This window comes from Hermetia illucens, chromosome 3 (assembly GCF_905115235.1).
Source record: "Hermetia illucens chromosome 3, iHerIll2.2.curated.20191125, whole genome shotgun sequence".
NCBI classification, from domain to species: Eukaryota; Metazoa; Arthropoda; class Insecta; order Diptera; family Stratiomyidae; genus Hermetia; species Hermetia illucens.
The window spans coordinates 14066406-14086446 of NC_051851.1; the positions used below are offsets into that span (position 1 = coordinate 14066406).

A 20041-nucleotide genomic window follows, 5' to 3' on the forward strand; every position below is an offset into this window, starting at 1 on the left:
GGGGGTATATGAGTTTTAAAGGAAATATTAACGTTTTAATAGAGCGCAATGCGGCCATCCGCCCTTTTTCAGTATAAAGACTTTTCCGTTTTCAGTTAAGCAGCTTTACGAATAACAGACCAGTTCAACTTTTTCGCAGATTACGCGTTCCTAATTAATGGCACAAGCTGTCTCCAAGTAGGTCAACAACCTACAAAAATTTCTCCAAAAATCGGTTATAATCCGTAACGAAATTCTCAAAAAGTGCTAGTAGTTTCCCTACAACTCCGCAATAGGGAGTCTCTGCAATCGCTACGGTGACGATGATATCCGTCAAATGGCAAGTCGGTGGTGAAAATTCTGCACCACTACACTCGTCCAGCACGCTCGCCGAACACACCAGTGCAGCCAGCCGCCAATCGGTCAGCCATCAAAGCCCCGTTCAGTACGCGCGATCAGATTTGGTGCAGAGACAGAGCAAAAAGTTGAAGTCGCCGAACAGTGAAAAGTCCAAGGTTCCGTTTGTTGTGTCGTTCGCAGCGACATTGTCCTAATCAGTTCGTAGCGTGCACAACCGTTGCGTGATTTCTGTGCGTTGAACCGGCGCTGGCGGTGCATGAGCGGAGCCCAATCAAGTCCTGGCCAGCGTTTCGTGTGGAAAGTGACGGCGGAAAAACGGTGAGGAAAGTGTCGTTTCGCCGTGGCCGCAGTGTAGGAGTGTGCGTGCCGCGTGGCGTAGTGTGGGTGCTTGCAAAATAAGGAAGTACCGAGGAAATTGGGAAAATCGGGAAGTGTTGAAGGTGTGCTGCGGAGGTGACGTTCGCGGCGACTGGCGACCCCATTGCGCGCAGCCCCGTGCAAAATTCGACTGAACGGTGCCCGGCGGGAGTAGCTGGCAGGCCTGTGACGCTACCGCGCTGCCAAGTGTGCTCAGATTTTCGATCGGAACGGCTTTGGTGTGTCATTTTTTTGGGAGCCGACGAACGGGAAAAGTCGAACAAATTTGGCGTTTTGGAATAGGGCAGACGGCGATGTGTAGCGAATAGCCGTGACACACGTACACGTATGCGAGTTGCGGTTGTGTGCGAGCGTGCGCGGCACAACTGTCCATTGAATGTGCGAATGTGGTGAGTTTAGGCCGAAACGTCGACGAGAACGACGGCAAGCTCGAGTGTGTGGTGAAAAGCAAACGTCGTCGTGAAGTTTATTTTTCTGTGATTTCTGTCGTCGCCCCGCCGCGAATTTTTCATCCTGTCTTGTGTATTTTTTATTTAATTTTCCCGTTAAATCGCGACATATCCCTGGAGTCTGTATTTGCGCGGCTGATGTGTGTTAAACGCGTGTGATTTCAATGGTTTTCTGTGTAAAAATCGGCGCGCGCGTTCAGTCATAACACCCGGGACGAGTGGAGTTTTTGTCGAGAGAAAAAAAGTAGTTTTGTGCTACGTGCAAATTCCTCAGTTGGCTGCATATGTACAAAATCAATAAGCCGGGACCGGGACGCGCCAATTGTGTAATGTGAGAAAAATACGGGAAGCGTGTCGATCTGTTCATTTGGTTATTGGCCAGGTTTGCCGCGACCGACCGACCTGAATTCGGACCAAGAAACCCAAGACGTGACGAGAACTCCAGTGTTGGGAGCAGCACCGGATCAAGAGTGTCGAGAAAGTGTTGAAAGGACAGCGCAGTGCAATCAATCGCAATCAAATTCTTCACAAATCGGAACTTTAGGGGCGACCAACATTCCCGTAAAATCGAAAACTATTGAAGAAGTCGATGAAGGTTTGCACTAACCTAAAATATTCAGAAATTTCACTCATTTCTCCTGTTTTTCATTTTGACGCCTTCAACATTAGTCATCCGCATCTAGCGTTCACTGCAACACTAATTTCCGAATCGCCTCTAACTCAGCGCCTGCGTCGATCGGTAGAGTTCCAGCTGCCGACCGCCACTCTATTCCGTCCCAGGACACGTCCCGATCGCATTCTAACTTTTGCGCTGTTGCTCGGCTTTGCTGCCTGAACGACTAACGATAGATAGCTCCGAGCACGCTAGTCCATCCCCAGAGTTTTGATTGTGCTTTGTTTGTTTGTTTTGTTGATTAACCTGACTGCAATCAACAGGCGGCATTTTCGCGATCCCAACCCGGTCGCAGATACACAAACGAACGTTGTGCAACTCAACCGCGACCCCTTGCTCTTCTCAGTGGCAAAGGAGGACGCGCCAAACACGACAGACAGGAAGTAACCGCCGTTCGTAACCACCCTAGTCGGGCCAGGATCATATTATTTGCAAAATCGAAATTTGAAACGTGTCCGTCCATCACTTGCTGCTGAAACGGTCGCGCACGACGGCACACCGGCAACCTGTCTCCATCTGTCCGCTACAGACAGACAGCAAACGAATTAATTGGATGAGTTTGGCTCGAGGACGACTTCGGTTTTGCTTTAAGTTTTGCTTTTTGTGGGTTGCACCAATCCAAACACCTGCACAATCATGAGAGGTTAATGCATTTTTCTTTTTTATTATTTTTATTTATATGAAATTTTCTTTTTGTTTTGTTTGTACTAATCCTGCGGACCAGGTTGTTTGGCGATATGTTGAGTGAATAGTGTTTTTGTGGCATGGCTGTGTTGTCTGTAGTCCTTGTGATTGCCCTCGAGCAAATAATAATCAACCATTCCTGCGGGATTTTCGGTTTGTTCATGTTTGCTGAAGTGGTTGAGGCGAAAAAATTGGTTTAAAATTGAAGGTCTGATGTTCTCTCATTTGTTCTCTATTTCTTCCCCCAATTCCTGTCCCGTTTTGTCATATTTTCTCCAATATTTCGTGGTCGGTTTATTTTTTGCTGTCTGCCAATTGGAGTTGATTTGCATATTTGTCTTTTTTTTTGTAATAATTCTGTTCCAAGGCCAAAAAAATCATTTAAAATCCAATTGAAAGAAAGAGATATTTTCAGGGCTTTCAGATTGGTTCGAATAAATTTTGAGTTTTTTTATGGTTAGTTTCGAGTTGACGACGTTAATGTTATTCTGGAAAGACTTTCCTTCATGGCGGTTTCGTAGACGACCTTAAGCTGTTTTCCGCTATATCGTCGCCTATGGACTGTGTTTCCCTTCAATCTAACCTGGACACTTTGGTTCGTTGGTGCTCGACTAATGGTTTAGTGCTTGCTACTCCCTAAAATCCTCACCCACTTCTTTCTCCTACTCTCTTAACGGTCATTCCTTATCCTCCTTAAATTCCACTCAAGACCGCGGAGTTACTTTCGACAATAAGCTCCGCTTTGACACTCATTGCCTCGATGTCATCAATCGAGCTGCAAAATTGTCAGGCTTTATAGTTCGCTCCTCTTCTGATTTTGACTCCATCCAACCATCCTTAGCTCTCTTCAATTCCCTCGTGAGGAATACCCTCGAGTATTGCTCCGTGATCTGGTCACCCTCCTGTAACTGTGATTGTCTTGCCCTTGAAAATGTGCAACGTAAATTCACCCGTTCCCTATTCAAGAAAAGCTTCCCTCGTGTGGACTAACCCTCCTGCCTCTGCTTTCTGAACCTTCCCTTCCTACAACAGCGTAGATCCTATCTGGATCTATGCACATTTTTTAAACTTTACTCGGGTCTGATGGACTGTGCCGCCGCTGACAGCATCACCTGCCCTCCTTTTCAACGTGCCCTCCGTAGAGTTCGAAGTCTACTTTCATTCCCCGGCTTCGGCTTTGCCGAAATTACATTGGTAATTTTAACTTCTCTTCTTTAAGTAGTTTTAAACGTAGGATAAGATTTTTGCTTTCTCCTCCTCCTGAGGACAATAATTAATTGGAGTTTACTCTGTTTGTTGTCCTCTAAATTAAATAAACAAATAAATAAATTTATATCCGGAGAAGCTGTTTGTAGCCCAGCCTATTCTTTTCTTCTTGTCCCGTTCACAAGCGGGGTCGGCTCGTCGTGATCGGCTTCGCCATTTGGCTCTATCGAATGCCTGATCTGGGTGCCGCAAGTTACCGCAAGACGCCGTTCATTGTCTTTTATGGTCAGCCAACACTCAGAACCATAGAGAGCGACAGGACGGACGACATTGCGGTAAATTTTAGATTTGAGACGTTCGTTGATACGTCGATCACAAAGAACACCAGTTGTGGAACGCCACTTCATCCAGGTTGCGTTAATGCGTGAAACAATTTCATAACGCAGTTCTCCATTGACTGATAGCGTTGGCCCGCGTTCAAAAATCTTCATGGTTTGGGAAAGTAACCGGATCGGACGGTAATTTAAACATTCTGCTGGGCTACCTTTCTTTTTCCATATTCGAACAGTGGTACTATCTTGCCAGTCAGATGGTGTTCTTCCTTCCTGAATAACCCGGTTAAAGAATTCACTGAGCCACAGTGTTGGGTCCCAGCTCTTCGCTTTCCAGAGCTCAGATGCGATGTCGTCAGGTCCTGTTGCTTTCCCCGATTTCATTTGTTTTATTGCCTCCTCGACTTCAGTTGCGCTGACTGGTGGAATTGCTCCAGATGTCGGCAATGATTGTGGAAGTGGAGGATGAGCAAATTCTTCAGTTGAAATCTGCTCGAAGTATTCTCGCCATCTATCCGTTGCGGCTCGACGGTTGGTAAGCAAAGTACCGTTCTTGTCATTAACACAACAGAAGTGTTCGATATCCTGTGTGCGTTCATCACGGCTTTTAGCAAGTCGATACAGATCTCTCTCACCATCCCGAGTGTCCAGTTTACTGTAAATATTTTTGAAATGGTTCGCTCGGGTGACAGCGACCGCTTTCTTTGCTTCCCGGTTGGCATTCTTATAAATTTGCCAATTAGCAGGCGTTTTATCGTCGAGAAATTTGTGGTAGAGGCGTTTCTTTTCACAGACCTTCATTTCAACATCATCATTCCAAAGCCAAGTATCTCGGTTGATGTACCGCTTACCCGGCTTGGTGACCCCGAGGGTTGCAGAGGCCGCTTTGTGGATCGTGTCTTTCATTTGGTTCCATGATTCTTCCACATTCGTAATGGTCGGCAATCGTGTGAGTGAGACCGTTTCTTCTTTCTTCTCACCAAATCGCCACCATTTAATGCGCCGCGGGCCAGTGCGTTCCTCACGCTGTTTTATCGGTGGCTTAATTCGTAGGACGGCAATCAACGGCCGATGTTGAGGTGCGATGGTCTCATAGGGAACGACTTTGCAATCAGTGACAGTGGTAAAATGTTGACGTCTTATGAGAATATAGTCGATTTGCGTTTTATTGTTCCCACTACAAAATGTGGGAAGATGAGACAATCGTTTGATGAACCATGTATTCATAAGTACAAGGTCATGGGTGTCCGCAAAATCGATTATACGCTCGCCACCTTGATTGCGCGCTCCGAACCCCTTTCCCCCATGGCACCTGTTACCGTCTGCCTTTTCACCCACATGATCATTAAGGTCGCCGGCAATGATTATGTAATCGTCAGCAGGCACATGACAAGTCTTTTCATCGAGAAGTTGCCAGAAGGCATATTTCTCGGCATCAGGTCGGCCTGTCTGTGGTGCATACGCGGTGAAGAAGTGAATAGTGCGATCAGCTGATATAATGGTGAGCTTGATCAGCCAATCCTCAAATCGTTCGACTTCTTTAATGGCATCACGGAAACCCTCTGAGATGGCAATGCCAACACCATATTGAGTGTGTGGGTTACCAAAATAGAGAAGTTTGTAGCCATTTTTACCGCGTTCGCGTTCAATGTCGCAGCTTTTGGAACCAGACCATCGGGTTTCTTGCAGAGCGCAGATGTCAATGCACCTTTTTCGAAGGGCTCTTGCGAGTTCCTCGGTCTTTCCAGTTAGGGTATCAACATTTAGCGTGCAGACACGTATTTGTTTTGTTCGTTGTGTGCGGACTAACTTGCTTACGTCCTGACGCCGTCCATGCGTCAAGAACCCTTGCCCATTTCTCGACAGGACCGGGGCCCGTCCTGGCGCGTTGACTGAGGTGGACGCCTTAGCATTTCTCCGAGGCCTGTGACTTAATTCGATCATCATGTTTGTAACGACATTGTATGCATTTTCTTGGTCGACCTGTCGCGGGGCCTGTCACCAAGAGAGATCAGGTAGGATTTAGCATAGTAGAATAACTCCAACTATACTCTATTTATCTCTTTCCCTGATCTCAGCATTTTATTTTTGTTTTACTGAGGATAGTACAGAGTACGTTGCCTCAAACCCTCCTCCTTTACCTGGGCTTGGGACCAGCATACTATGTTAATAGTATGGCGGAGTTTAGCCCAGCCTATTTTATCCTCTGTAATTACCGATTTGATAGTCTCGGACGGCTAAGGCGGCTTCATATCCTCCAAACAAGGCTCTGACTTACAGTCGTTTTCGCTGGCGGGGGAAATGCGTCTGAATCAGTTGCTCCAGGGTATCACCAGAAGATTTCCGACTTTTTAAGAAAGGATGATCCTATATTTCTTGGGCAGAACATGAGCCCCACAAATTCAGCTGATGCTTGGTGCTTTCAATGTTCTGACAATAGTCCAACCAGGATCGCCTCTTAACAGTGTTCTGTCAAGCTGTCCTTATGTGGCTGTCAATATTATCTCTGGTCAGCGTCCTGAGGCTGGACAGATCTTCATTCTATCACAGCACTAGTATCTTCTCGCTATGTTTACCCGGGCACGAGACTTTAAAGGCAGTTTCAAATGCTTTTCCAAGAGCCTCGACTTTAACTCCAGTTTGTCTGTCATCTCGTCGAGGATCTCTGGTCTGACACTCTTCAATTCTCTAACTACTCTGATATCAAGGATATCTGCCCAACCGTTACAGTTCTCCAAGTTGAGAAAATGGAAAGTTGGCGTACTGTCCTTGTTACAGCCCGATTAATTTGTGTTAATATTAAAATTGAAGAGAGACAACACCTATTTCTTTGATTTCCGAGTTGCGCCAAAGCGCATTTTTTGCTTTGTCGTTGCAGCCTATCTGCAAGTTGGCCTTCTTTGCTCCTCTGAGTAACATTAAATGTGCAATTTTTTAGGCGTAGCTGATCGATTGTGGGCTATGTAAGCCGTTCCCGCCTGCTGCAGGTTGAACATGACTAGGTCGCTGGAACTCAGATCCGGGTACAGGAAAGCGGCTGGACTGTGAGGATAAATGGTCTAGATTTGTCCCGATGAGCGTTTCTTCTTCTATGGTTCAGTTGCCTTTGATTCAGGGCTCCTGTATTAATGTGACGTAGATGACTTACACTAGGAGGAAGACTAGCAGGTTAATTGAGACGCACTTTGAGTGCTGCAGATTTTTGTTCGCTACCTCAGTATGTTTTGCTTGCGTCGGGAATTCTTCAGTCCTCGTCGGACCGTCGATCCTTATTTCCTCTAACCGTTCGTAGGTGCTGTCGACTGGATCTGGGTTGTCCGGTTTTGCAGATCAGAACCCTTTCACCTTGACATTCGGACTCCGAATCGCACTTTGGAATCTGCCTTTCCCAGAGCCTCGAGGCATTCTCCATTTGAAAGGAGTAGAAGAGGTTCTATCTCCTGGGAATCCTGAGGATTTGAAGGCGCATGAATTGGACTAGTTTCTCTTTAACCATGCGGATCTTCGGCGACAAGATATCAGCGACTGGTATCCTGGGGATCTTGTCGTAGGGAATGACTTTGAGCTTTACGCTGTCCTTGGAGAATTAGTCCTGGCATGCTACTCCGTGGAATGCATGGACCTCCTGATAGGAATCGAACTAGGGAATGAATCCTGTGTGTTCCCCATTGTCGTCCAGTAAATGCCCGATGACTGGCTTCAATACTAGTTCACATGTCCGGCGCTAGTTTGCCGCAAACATAAATGATATCTGTTACTTAAGTGACTCCTCGCTATGTCGTTGAAGGGTTTCGCAGATCGTCCTTGGCTGGCTGTTATTGCTTACCTGTTTGCAAAGGATGCTTTGTGTCCAGGCTTTTGCACATTCTGCTCCTTTTGTGTTTTTGTTGGAGCTGATCTTGAGATCCACGCGGTGGTGCTCGCCTGCCAGGCGTTTGTTGTTATATTTTTCAACAATCGCCCGGAATTTAACGAGGCCCTTTTCATTCCACTCGTCGATAGAACCGACTTCCTTATTCTTTGCAATCAAAGGCCACTGTCTTCTGGTTGGATGCCAGCAGCTTGTCCTCCGAGGATGCAGCTGGCATTACCACCTCTTCTTCCATCGTCTGTTTTTTGTGTTTTTTATTTGCCCGGAAGAATGCCCACCCTAGCTAGTCCGGTCACCAAGGTTAGGATCATATTTGGAACTGAAGGTACCCAAGGTATTCAGACTGGACATACTAACGGCCAAGCTCTCCATTGGCACGTCACACCTTCTCCAGTGCAGGGAAGACCCCCGCGCTACTATTTCAGTTCATTCCCGGCTAGATCCACTTGCCCGTAACACATGACAGGTTTTTTGGCCAATAGTTAGCGTAGCATAGTGACAGCTTCTCTCTTCGAGTTTTCATCGGCTTTGAAAAGGGGGTAAATCCCTCCTTCCCCTAATTAAACTCAACTTTTGCACTTAGTAAAGTCAGAAAAAGCGATTATAGTTGTGCTACTCACGCCGGGGCTCTGATTGAGGTTTCTTAATCCGTGTCCGAAGAGGACGTGAGACCACCAGGACTTTCATGTCAAGGTGACGGAAGCTGAAAGGACAAATGAAATCATAGAAAAGCACGATTGTGTCAAAGAAATGCAGTCGGGCAGAATGTTCAATTGAGAGTGGAAGGATCGCTTTATGCAACATGGTCTCTGAATGAATCTCAATGAAACCGAAGCAGGCAGGCACTATCACTATCTCAGCGAGAGAGGCATACTTAAGTCTAATCAATGCTATCATCTAGCATAATACGGATGAAGTGGCGGTCTTTGTGATTGACGCATGACCGAATGTCTCAAACACAAAATCAACCGGAGTGGCAGCCACCCTGTCATACTCGATGGTTCTGAGTGCTGGCCGACTGACAAAGAAAGTTAGATGAAGATGTTGCGTGGGATCAGTGGTGTAACACTAGTCATCAACGGCGTAACAACCGGTATCCGGTCTAGGCCTGCCTTAATAAAGAACTCCAGACATCCCAGTTTTGCGCCGAGGTCCACCAATTCGATATCCCTAAAAGCTGCCTGGCGTTCTGGCCTATGCTATCGCTCCATCTGAGGCAGGGTCTGCTTCATTGTACTTCGTTTTGTACAGTGCGATGTTTCGATTGGAACAGTTTTTGTAAGCTGAAATAGGCTCTATTGGCTACCAACAATCGTGCGCGGATTTCGTCATCGTACCTGTTATCGGTTGTGATTTTCGACACTAGCTAAGAGAAATTATCAACGGTCTCAAAGTTGTAGTCGTTTTCGGTTTGATGTTGTTGGTCGGTTGGTTTTTGGAGCTGACATTGCCACCATATACTTTGTCTTGCCTTCATTGATGTGCAGCCCAAGATCTTGCGCCGTCTGCTCGATCTGGATGAAGGCAGTTTGCACTACTGCCCCAACAAATATGCTGAGCGTTCGCATCACAACTTATTAAAAGTTCAAGTCCACTTGATTCTGCATACACTACCAGATCTCTTAGTTCCCTCGTCGGCGGAGGGTACAAAGAATCATAGGGTAAGAAGGCAGAGGCAACTATAACGTTTGTCCTCTTACCATTAACCTGGTGTTGTAAGTTGACCGCAACAAGATCCTGGGAACGGAATTGTTTCAGCATGGTTGTCTCTAACAATTTTGACATCAGAACGCAGGCCCTCGGTCTCGAGGATCTTTCATCGAAGAAGATCTTGGTTCCCTTAACTGTTCCAATACCACAGATTCTGTTAAAACGAAACCATGGCTTTTGAACCAGAAATATATAAAGACAGTCCTGCAACTTTGCCAGCTTTGCCGTCAGTAGATAGGAAGAAGCTTTGTCATGCTGCAGGTTGATTTGACTAATTCTTATGTTTGTAGCCATAAGTGCAGTCTAATATGGAAACGGCCGCTAACTGAAAAGTCTGCTGCGTTCAGTGTGGATCTTACCGGGGTTACGAGCTTGTCCTCATCTTCCACCGAAAGTTTCGCTTTCTTGCGTCCGTTTTCTCTTGATATCGCCATACTTGGTGGTGTAGCAACGTCCATGTCCTCATTCCTAAGAAGCTTAACCTGTTTTCGCAGTGCCTTCCGTTGTCGTCGGCTAGAAGCCCTCCCAGGTTCACGGAGTCCGGGCTGCATGGATTTATTTTCCCATACCGGCGTTAGGCCAGTTGTGTCCACATTACCGGCATCCCTTTCTTCCGTTTTTCCGAGTACAGGCGGAGGGGAAGTTTCTGACAGGCAAGCCTGTAGTTTCTTCTCCTTTGCGGCCGAAGTTTCCTTCTGCCGAGCCTTTCTCCTCCGTATTTTACCAGAGATAGGTAACAGTGTCACTGATAGGCCGGCAGTGGTCAGGTTTCCAGTACCTCTCTTTAAGGGAGTTGCTGTAATATCCTTTTTGGCTGACCGCGCCGTAGACACTGGGAGTAGGTTTTCCATTGAAGTGTGAATTAGGTGAGGGCTCCAAAGTCTGTGCTTCGGTCACGACCACAAGGTACTGAATCATCATTAATGTTGGTTTGACACTGATTTTCGGTGCCTTATTCCGTTATTTGTTACTCATTTTTCTTAAACTCAATGTCAGGAACACAACAACGATATTATGTGAAGTTCATTTTGGATGTGGGCTCGTCTTTCAATCTTTCACTCAACTCCTCTTCTAGTTCAGTGAACTTGCTTTATTTATATTTATAAATTTAAATATTATGCAAAAAACTCGGTTCACAACAGAGTAATCAAGATTTTCGCCGTCTAATCCATAAGTTATCATTGCAAAAATAACTTTGCCTGAAGGTCTAACACGCTTCGACTGGAGCCCATTTCGATGATCTTCGAGGCAAGATCAGATACTGGTGATATATAAATAAAAAGATAGTTTTGCTGGCGAATACCAGATGTGTTTTAAAATTTAAGATTTAGTCGTTATAGACGCGATTTTGGGCAGGAATTAACTGAAGTTTTCTCGGGGGGATAAGTTTGATTTGGGGCGAAAAACGCTTTTGAACCTAGGCTCATTACTGGGGTACGTGATGACGCAAAACAGTTTGAACCCAAAGGCTATCAATTAGAATTCATAATCGCAACTAAGGTCAGCGACGTCTACTTCATGATAAAGACCAAGAACACGTACTTAGGCAGGCAAAACAATTCCAGCGAGCAAAAGCGCTTGGCAATCAACTCACCTATCGTGCGGAGGTAGTCATGCCTCTCTCATTGAAACATTCAACTGATTGCTGAGCATTTTTATAGTTTTTTATCAAGTGCGAAACGTTTACTTTCTGCTGTAATAGCAATAACGATAGTTTTACTATTTTCGTTTCATTTATTTCTATGAAATGGTGGAGACGTGTCGAGGGTCTGCATGGGAGAGCGGTTTAGTATGAATGGTCGCATGTGAGCTACCAGCAAGCAGGGACCGACTGTGGAGGTTGAGCACGAGATGTATGCAATCTGCAACGCATATGACGATTTAAATGGTGTCCATGTATGCACACGGTCGTTTTCTATTCCACTTATTAATAAATCGAATTGAAGGCCCGAGGTCTATTTTGAAACAAGTGAAAGTTTCCAAACACTCATCTTTTCACTTCCAAAACATAAAACTAATTGAAGTTTGCAGAGAGTTCACGAAGTTTCCACACATTCACCAAGAAGTCTCGGAAGTGTTTCAGGCAATGTTGGACAACTGAGGAGAGCTGGGATGATAGGTGTCTTACTGGAGGTAAATTCTCTAAATATGCACCCTTGGCAACTGAGCGGAATATTTGGAAGATCCACCCGACATAGAAACCAAAAATAGGTCATCCACATTTTATGTAGGTCAAGACTTAATATTCCTCATTTGCAAAGATGCTGATAATTTCTAGTTCTAGGAATTGCATTTTAGGTCACTTGAATTTAGCATGAGGAGCTCGTACCCCACTTATCATCGGTTCAATGTTTTCTCATGACTAATGAATAGTCGTCATGAAACGTGCGGAGTGCAATTTTAGCGCCACTTTAGTGTTTTGAAGCACGAAACGTGCGGGTTGAGAGGGGGGGGGGGGCAGCCTCTCTATTTTTCTAATACGTTTCTTGAGTGTTACATAGAAGAGGGTAAACAACTTATTCGACTTTATGTATTATAGATTGTTTTGAAGCCACGATTAGATTAGATATGCTGTTTGCTGGGTATACGTTTTCGACCTCATTGTGGTAGTTTATTGTCAACAAATTTTGAATACTTTCCTAGCCTTGGGAGAGATCGTACTAGGTATTTTCGTGAGAAAACTGGAGGTTTCACTAGAATCTATACTTAGATTGTATGCTTTCTGGGTTATAAGAATTCGAGGAAAGCTTAGCTAACATGAGTGTCGAGAAACTGAATTCAAGGAGAACAATATACGAAGAGAATCCAGATGAGTATTGTCCCCAGAAAGAGGAGATAGTAGAAGGCTTACCCTCCCTACTAGGAGGCAAAGTCTAACAGATCAAGCTGCAAAGCGATGCAGTACCGACATAGCCTCAGGATCGGGAAGAGGAAGTAAAATTTGAGCTCCGCGAAAGGCATTCCAAAAATGTAGAAACCGTAGTAGGTGATCCCATTAGAGGCGGGGCAGTGCATCAGGTCGTTACAGAGTTTAAAGGGAATACACATATCGAGGAAGGTTCTGTGTGGCTTTAGGCAAGGCAAATGAAAAGAGCACGGGGTAGGACTCAAGGATGTTTTAAACGAGGAAGTTGAGGAGTGTTAGGCAGGGTTCAATAGAGTCAAAGTCAGACGCACAGGGTTGATTATAAAGGGCGCAAGAACCGGTATCCGGTCTAGGCCTGTCTTAATAAGGAACTCCAATTCGATATATCCCTAAAAGCTGCCTGGCGTCCCCCGTTCCCTCTCACGCAGGGTCTTCCTCGTCTTCTTTTTCTACCATAGATATTACCGGATTAGGTGAACTGCCCATCGTAACCTACTGAGCCGGATTTTATCAACAACGTTATGTATGCTACGGAAGCGTCCATCCTCATGTAGGGGGCCAAACATTCTTCGGAGGATTCTTCTCTCGAACGCCGCTAAAAGTTCGGAATTTTTCTTGCTAAGAAACCAAGTCTCCGAGGAATACATGATAACTGGTACGATGATTGTCTTGTACAGTAAGAGTTTTGACCTATGGTGAGACATTTTGAGCGGAACAGTTTTTGTAAGCTGAAATAGGCTCTGTTGGCTGACAACAACCGTGTGCGGATTTCATCATCGTAGCTGTTATCGGTTGTGATTTTCGACCCTAGATAGGAGAAAGTGCCAACGTAAGTTGTATTCTCCTATCCTTATTCTTCCTGTTTGGCCAGTGCGGTTTGATGTTGTTGATTGGTTCGTCTTCGGTGCTGACGTTGCCACCATATATTTTGTCTTGCCTTCATTGATGTGCAGCTCAAGATCTCGCGCCGCCTGCTCGATCTGGATGAAGGCAGTTTGTACATCTCGGGTGGTTCTTCCCTATGAACTATGCGAAAGGTATTTCAAAAATGTCGAAATCCTATGGTAGGTGATACCATTAGAGGCGGAACAGTGCAACAAGTCGGTACAGGGTTAAATGAGGAGGAAGGTTCTGTATGGTTTTTGGGTAAGGCAAATGAGAAGATGAGGATTGTTAAGGAGGGTTCAATAGAGTCAAAATCAGAAACGCAGGGTTGATCGATTTAAATCACATTATGACATTCATCCTTGAATTTACATAGAAACGACAACTTTGACATATCATATCAGGTTAGACAATTAAGTAATGAGACTGATTCCGTAAAAACGGTATATTTAAAAATTATTCTACAACTACGCCATCCCCTTATACAAGAACCGTGGGTTGTTGGTGGGGCAGTCAGGGGCCTAAACTTCCGACATGCTGACCTATTGTATGCCAATGGAAGCGATCGACCCCGCACCTGCACGGTAGTCTCTAAAGACTTCCAGGCTAACCTGGTTAACGACCTATGTGATGGCGACACCACATCGGCTAAGCTAACCGTAAAAAGTCAACAGGGAGATAAAGAGATACTATGGTGCTCTGCATATTTCCCCTACGACGCAGAAGACGTTCCCAGTGGAACAGTCATCAGAGCTATCCAATATGCCAAAAGTAGAGGCATGGGGGTAATAGTAGGATGTGATGTCAACGCTCACCACATATGCTGGGGAAGTTTGAACATCAATGCAAGAGGATCGAGACTACTGGAGTATCTAGTAGGAACCGATTTGCAGATCCTAAATGTGGGTAATGAACCCACTTCCTTCAACGTGGTCAGACGAGAGGTCATCGACATCACGGTGGCATCTCCTGATATCGGAGATCGGATCGGAGAGTATCAAACGATATCACACTCTCGGATCACAGACGCATTGATTTCGTTATGGGCATGGATCCACCTCCACCCACTCCATTTCGGAATCCGAGGAAGACAGATTGGGTAATGTATCAAACAGAATTGAGCGCCCGAGTCACGATCCCTGGGAGGCGCATCTAATCCATTACTGGAATTGAAAAGACAACCCAGATGATCACAACTAGCATGAGAGAAGCTTTCGAAGAAAGCTGTCCACCCAAGATGCCAAAGAAGGGTAAAACACCATGGTGGAACTCGGATTTGGCAAAACAGAGGAGAACGACAAGGATGCTCCTCAATCGTGCTCTGAAGGGTGAATCAAGCACTAGCTGGAATCGCTATAAAGAGGCACAGAAGGCTCTAAAGAAGAGCATAAGATCGGCTAAACGATCATCTTGGAGACGCTTTTGCGAAGAGACTAACTCTCTTGAGGCAACCTCAAAGCTGAAGCGGATTCTGCTCAAAGAACGTAGCCAGAAACTGGGTTATTTACGTTTACAGAATGGGAAGTGCACAGAAAGCGATGAAGAAACGGGAAATCATTTGCTTGAAGTACAATTCCCAGGCAGCATCCAAAATCTAATCTCGGTGCTAACAGTTGCCTACAGCCCTCAACCGAGAGACTGGAATCTGGCATGCAAAGTAGTATCACTGGAGCGAGTGAAATGGGCATTTAACTCGTTCCATAGATACAAGTCTGCAGGTCCGGATGTCATCATCCTTGCGCTAGTAAGAGAAGGAATGGATGCCATGGGTCTACATATTCGGAATATATATCGCGTATGCCTAGCACACGCTTATATTCCAATTAAATGGCGGGATGTGAAGGTGTTGTTCATTCCCAAATCAGGAAAACCCACCTACACAGACGCAAAAAGCTTTCGACCGATCAGCCTAACGTCCTTTCTGCTAAAAGGACTAGAACGACTAGTAGATCGGTTCATAAGGGATACACACATTCCTAAATGGCCTCTTCACCATAGGCAACACGCCTACCAGAAAGGCAAATCCACGGAGACAGCACTCCATGAACTTACGGCAATAATTGAAAAGGCGATGTCCGATAAAGAATACGCCTTAGGCGCATTCATGGACATCGAAGGTGCCTTCAATTATGCTTCATTCGCGGCAATTTGTGATGCGGCAAGACAGCATGGAATCGAACCGCTGCTAATCAGTTGGATCCTTCACATGCTAGAGTGGAGAAAAATCCACATATCGGTCGGCCAGAAGTCTATTGAAGCAGGATATCTCAGGGGCTGCCCACAGGGAGGGGTTCTCTCTCCACTGTTATGGCTCTTGGTGATGGATATCCTGCTGTGGCTCCTGAAGGACAAAAAAGTCTTCGCGCAAGCATTTGCGGACGACCTAGCTGTAATAATTACCGGCAAGTTTGCGGACACAGTATGTGACCGCTTGAATGCAACTCTGCATGTAATCCCCAGCTTGTGCCTCCGCAATGGACTCACGGTGAACGCTAGGAAGCTTGGGCTAGTTATGTTCACTAGGAACGTCAGGTGGGGTAGCTATACGCTACCCACGTTAGCAGGGGCGGAAATCCAGCTGGCACAAACAGTCAAGTACTTAGGAGTACATTTCGACTCCAAGTTAACGTGGAAGCATCATATCCAGGAACAATATCAGAAATCCTGCAGATTGCTCTGGTGCTGTAGGAATGCGATAGGTAAGACCTGGGGACTTTCACCCAAACGGATACACTGGATGTATATATCCATAATAAAACCCATTTTGATGTATGCATGCATCGTCTGGTGGCCAAGACTGAACTTTGCTAACAGCAGGAAGCTTTTAACGCAGATTCAGAGACTTGGTTGCCTAAGTATTACTGGAGCAATGAGTACTACGCCGACTGCGGCACTTGAAGCTATCCTAAATTTACCCCCAATTCACTTGGAGGTGAAACGGAAAGCGGCTAACGACGCATATAGGCTCGATACCATTGGGGCGTGGAAAGGCGGCCAATCCAACGGCCATGCGTCTATCTGGAAATTCCTTGAAAAACATCCGGTAGCCCTGATGCCGACCGATCATATGGTTCACTGTCGTAATCACCGAAAGAGAAGAATAGTCGACAAGTGGCCATGAGTCTTTTCAGATTACAGACCTAATAATCTTCACCGACGGGTCAGTCATGGAGGATGGATCGGGTGTAGGGGTGTTCTCGGAGAATCCGATTATAGAACTGGCCCGACCCCTCGGAAAAATGACGACCATATTCCAGGCGGAGATATATGCCATTTCATTGGCAGCAGAAGAATGTCTGCGACAAAAATGGAGGGGTCGCACCATTCGAATCTGTTCCGACAGTCGGGCGGCATTATCAGCGCTAAATGGCAACAACATATCAAACCAGTTGGTGTGGAGTTGTCATCAGGTGCTGCTGAAACTTGCCCAACTGAACGAAACATTCCTGATGTGGGTGCCGGGGCACAACATCGCCGGCATTGAGGAGGCTGACAGACTAGCTCGCCGAGGGTCTGGATCCACAACGGTGGGTCCAGAACCAGCTCTTGGAATCCGACCATCTACTGTCAAGTCTACTCTGAAGGGTGAAATTGCAAGGATTCACGCAACCGAGTGGAAAAATTTGGACTCTTACCGGCAAGCGAAAATCCTTGTGAAGGAGCCTAGGGCCACTAGAGCGGCATTTTTGTTGTCTCTTAAGAAGTCGGACATGAAAACCCTAGTAGGGCTTTTGACGGGACACTGCCCCTTCAACTACCATATGGGAAAGATTGGGGTAGTGGTTTCGGCTGTATGCAGCCAATGTGAGGAGGAAGAGGAGACGGCCCTGCACTTTTTATGCAGCTGCCCGGCATCCTCAGATCTCAGACGAAGACACCTTGGCAAGGTTTTCTTCAATGAAGAATCTGCACACTCTCGGCCTCTGGAGAATGTTCTCAGATTCGCTAAAGTCTGCGAACACCGTAGGCGGGTAGCCATTGAATAGGCAACTACGGAGATAGTACAATGGGCCTAATAATGGCCTGAGTGCTCGGAGCTGCGGCTCCCCCCAGTTAACTAAACTAAACTAACTATGCCATCCCCTTCAAAGTAGTCTCTTTGGGCAGTTATTCAGCGATTCCAGCACATTTTTCACTCTTCGTAACATTTCTGGAACGCTTCGACTTGGATGTCCACGAGTACCCCCGTCACGGCCGCTTGGATGTCCGTAATTGACTTAAAATGGGTTCCTTTGACCACCGATTTTGTTCTAGGGAACAAAAAAAAAGTCACAGGGTGACATATCATATAGATCAAGCAGCGTGGGATCGTTTTCCACTTGTTCCAAACAGTCTTCTGCGACGGTCATTCGATGCTGCTTTTTCTCCTCAGAACCTTTGGAACCATCTTCGTGCAAACTTTTTCATCTCGAAATCGTCTGTTAAAATTTGTCTGACTGTTTCGCGATTCATACCCAGTTCCGAGGCCAAAATTCGAATTGCTAAACGCCGATCCTCAGGGATTAGGGCGCGCACACGCTGCTCATTCGCGCCAGTCCGCACCTCGACTAGTCTCCCGCTCCGCGCCTCGTCTTCCACGCTTTCACACCCCTCCTTAAACTTTTCCGTTTCCGAAGCTGTTTCGGCCAATCTGGCGCAAAATTTTATCGCAACGCGTTGATCGTTTCTTCATTTTCTTGATGAGCACCACCAACACACATCTACTCAACACGACACAGCAGGAGAACTAAACAAGCTAGAACGATTACGAATATATCAATTGAGAGGGGAAGGATGTCGGGGAAGGGGAAGGGAATTTGAAGGTTACAGTTTTACCACAAGCGCAGCAATAAAATCAGTCTCATTACTTAATTGTCTAACATCGTAGCTTTGTTAGTAATAGTGTGATTTCCACCGTCGTAAGATCATGCTCTGTATCATACAACCATTATAAGATGTTACAATAATTTACAATTTTTAACTTTATTTTAACATATATCCATATGGAGGGTACTGAAAAATACTAATTGCAATGAAAAATTTTGTTCCGAGTTGTCACAATCTCATCAGATGCCGGATTTTATCTCATACTAGCACTAAGTGCCAAGCATTTAGGCCCAGACGATCCTACCTACTTAAAAGATAAAGGGGTGCTGGTGGTGGTGGCCGGTGGAAGGTCAATGGGAGAATCTGTCGAGAATTTCCCGCAACAATGAGCACGTATCCAAAATGGTGTACTTCTGCATGGTTTGAACTAGACTATGTGAGAGTCCCAGGACATCAAGGGAAGCTTTGAGGAATTTAGGTACAAATCTGTAGCTGTCAATATTATGGGAACCACAACCACCCGCTCCAGATACCAAATTTCTTTGATTTCCCGAGGCAGTGGCTCATAGTTCACCTTGTTCTCCACGTATTTCCTTTCAATTTCGCTAGTATGGGGGATAGCGTCATTAATAATATAGGCGGATGGACCCGACTTGTCAACTAATAGCATGTCAGGCTTGTTGTGTGGAATATGGCGATCAGTTAGAACTTGTCAGTCCCAATATATGCTGTAAGCAGAACTATCAAGTACTACCTGCGGCTTATGTCGGTAAATCGGACATGTTTCCGTGATCAGCCCATGCTTGTATGCAAGGTTTTGATGCCTCTTTGTGTATTGCGATGTCATTACAGTGCAGCCAGAAATGAATGGTCCAACGTCTCTAACGCCGAACCACACATTCTGCAATGGTCGTTCTCTATCCGCTCTTTCATTATGAGCTTTTTATCTCTCCGTCTCAGCAAACAGCTCCCCAGCACACAGCCATTTGTTTGATTAATGCAAATCGACAAATGGCTGAGGTCACCAATGCCATGTCCGGGGTGCGGCTCGTGATGACCTTTGAGGGTGGCTTGGATTGGACACTTGTCAAATCCAAATTCCATCCGAACATCACGGCTGAACATGTCTACTATTCGCAACAAACTTCTAAGGTAGTCGTCAGTATCAGCATACAACTTGATGTCATCTAAGTACATCAAGTGTGTTAGTTCGTGCTTAACATACTTTATTGCAAAACCATGCCCTTTAGCATCATTCAGTAGCCATGAGAGGGGGTTCAGTGCCATGCAAAACCAAAGGGGATTCAAAGATTCGGATCAATGCGATACAGATGTAGGATATCGATTAGCCATAATCGATCGATATAGCAACTAAAGAGGTTTCTTTGGCCTCTAGTTGTTTGTCCTACAACCACCGAGTCGATAATGAACTCCTTTTTGCAACTCTTTGATCCAACTTCAAAGGTTCCAAATCTGCACTTTTCCAACTGAAAATGTATTGAGAAGAAAATACCTACCAAACTACAGAGAGAAGATAAAGCCATTTCGGTTTACATGTCTATATTTTGAGAGTTATTCAGCGAAATTATGGAGGGGGGATGATGCCAATCTACAAGTTTCAGAAGCTTAGTGATTCTCTATTTAATGCGTATTTTGAACGGACAACGTCATTAGGGTGCTGTCGCCCTAGAGTTATATGGCGCAGAATAGTGGAGGAAGAGTGCAAACTACTCGGAAAATCGTGGGAGGAGCTGAATCAGAATGCCATGAATCGATAGCGATCACATATGTCGAAGACCGCTCATATAAATTTTGAGGGGTGCGTAACAAATGGATTACTAA

General features: G+C 45.6%; 1 protein-coding gene across 2 annotated transcripts in view; it reads left to right on the forward strand.

The window, feature by feature from the left end:
- Positions 1 to 346: 346 nt before the first annotated feature.
- LOC119652733 (CCR4-NOT transcription complex subunit 6-like) overlaps positions 347 to 20041 on the forward strand; it is a 476871-nt gene continuing 457176 nt past the window's right edge. The window contains exons 1-2 of one of the 2 annotated variants that reach the window (XM_038057029.1): positions 347 to 1761; positions 1836 to 2482. In XM_038057029.1, coding sequence (XP_037912957.1) covers positions 2476 to 2482 — 7 coding nt within the window. In that variant the 5' untranslated portion in view covers positions 347 to 1761; positions 1836 to 2475. The remainder of the gene's footprint in view (positions 1762 to 1835; positions 2483 to 20041) is intronic. The other variant, XM_038057030.1, reaches the window with a different exon arrangement.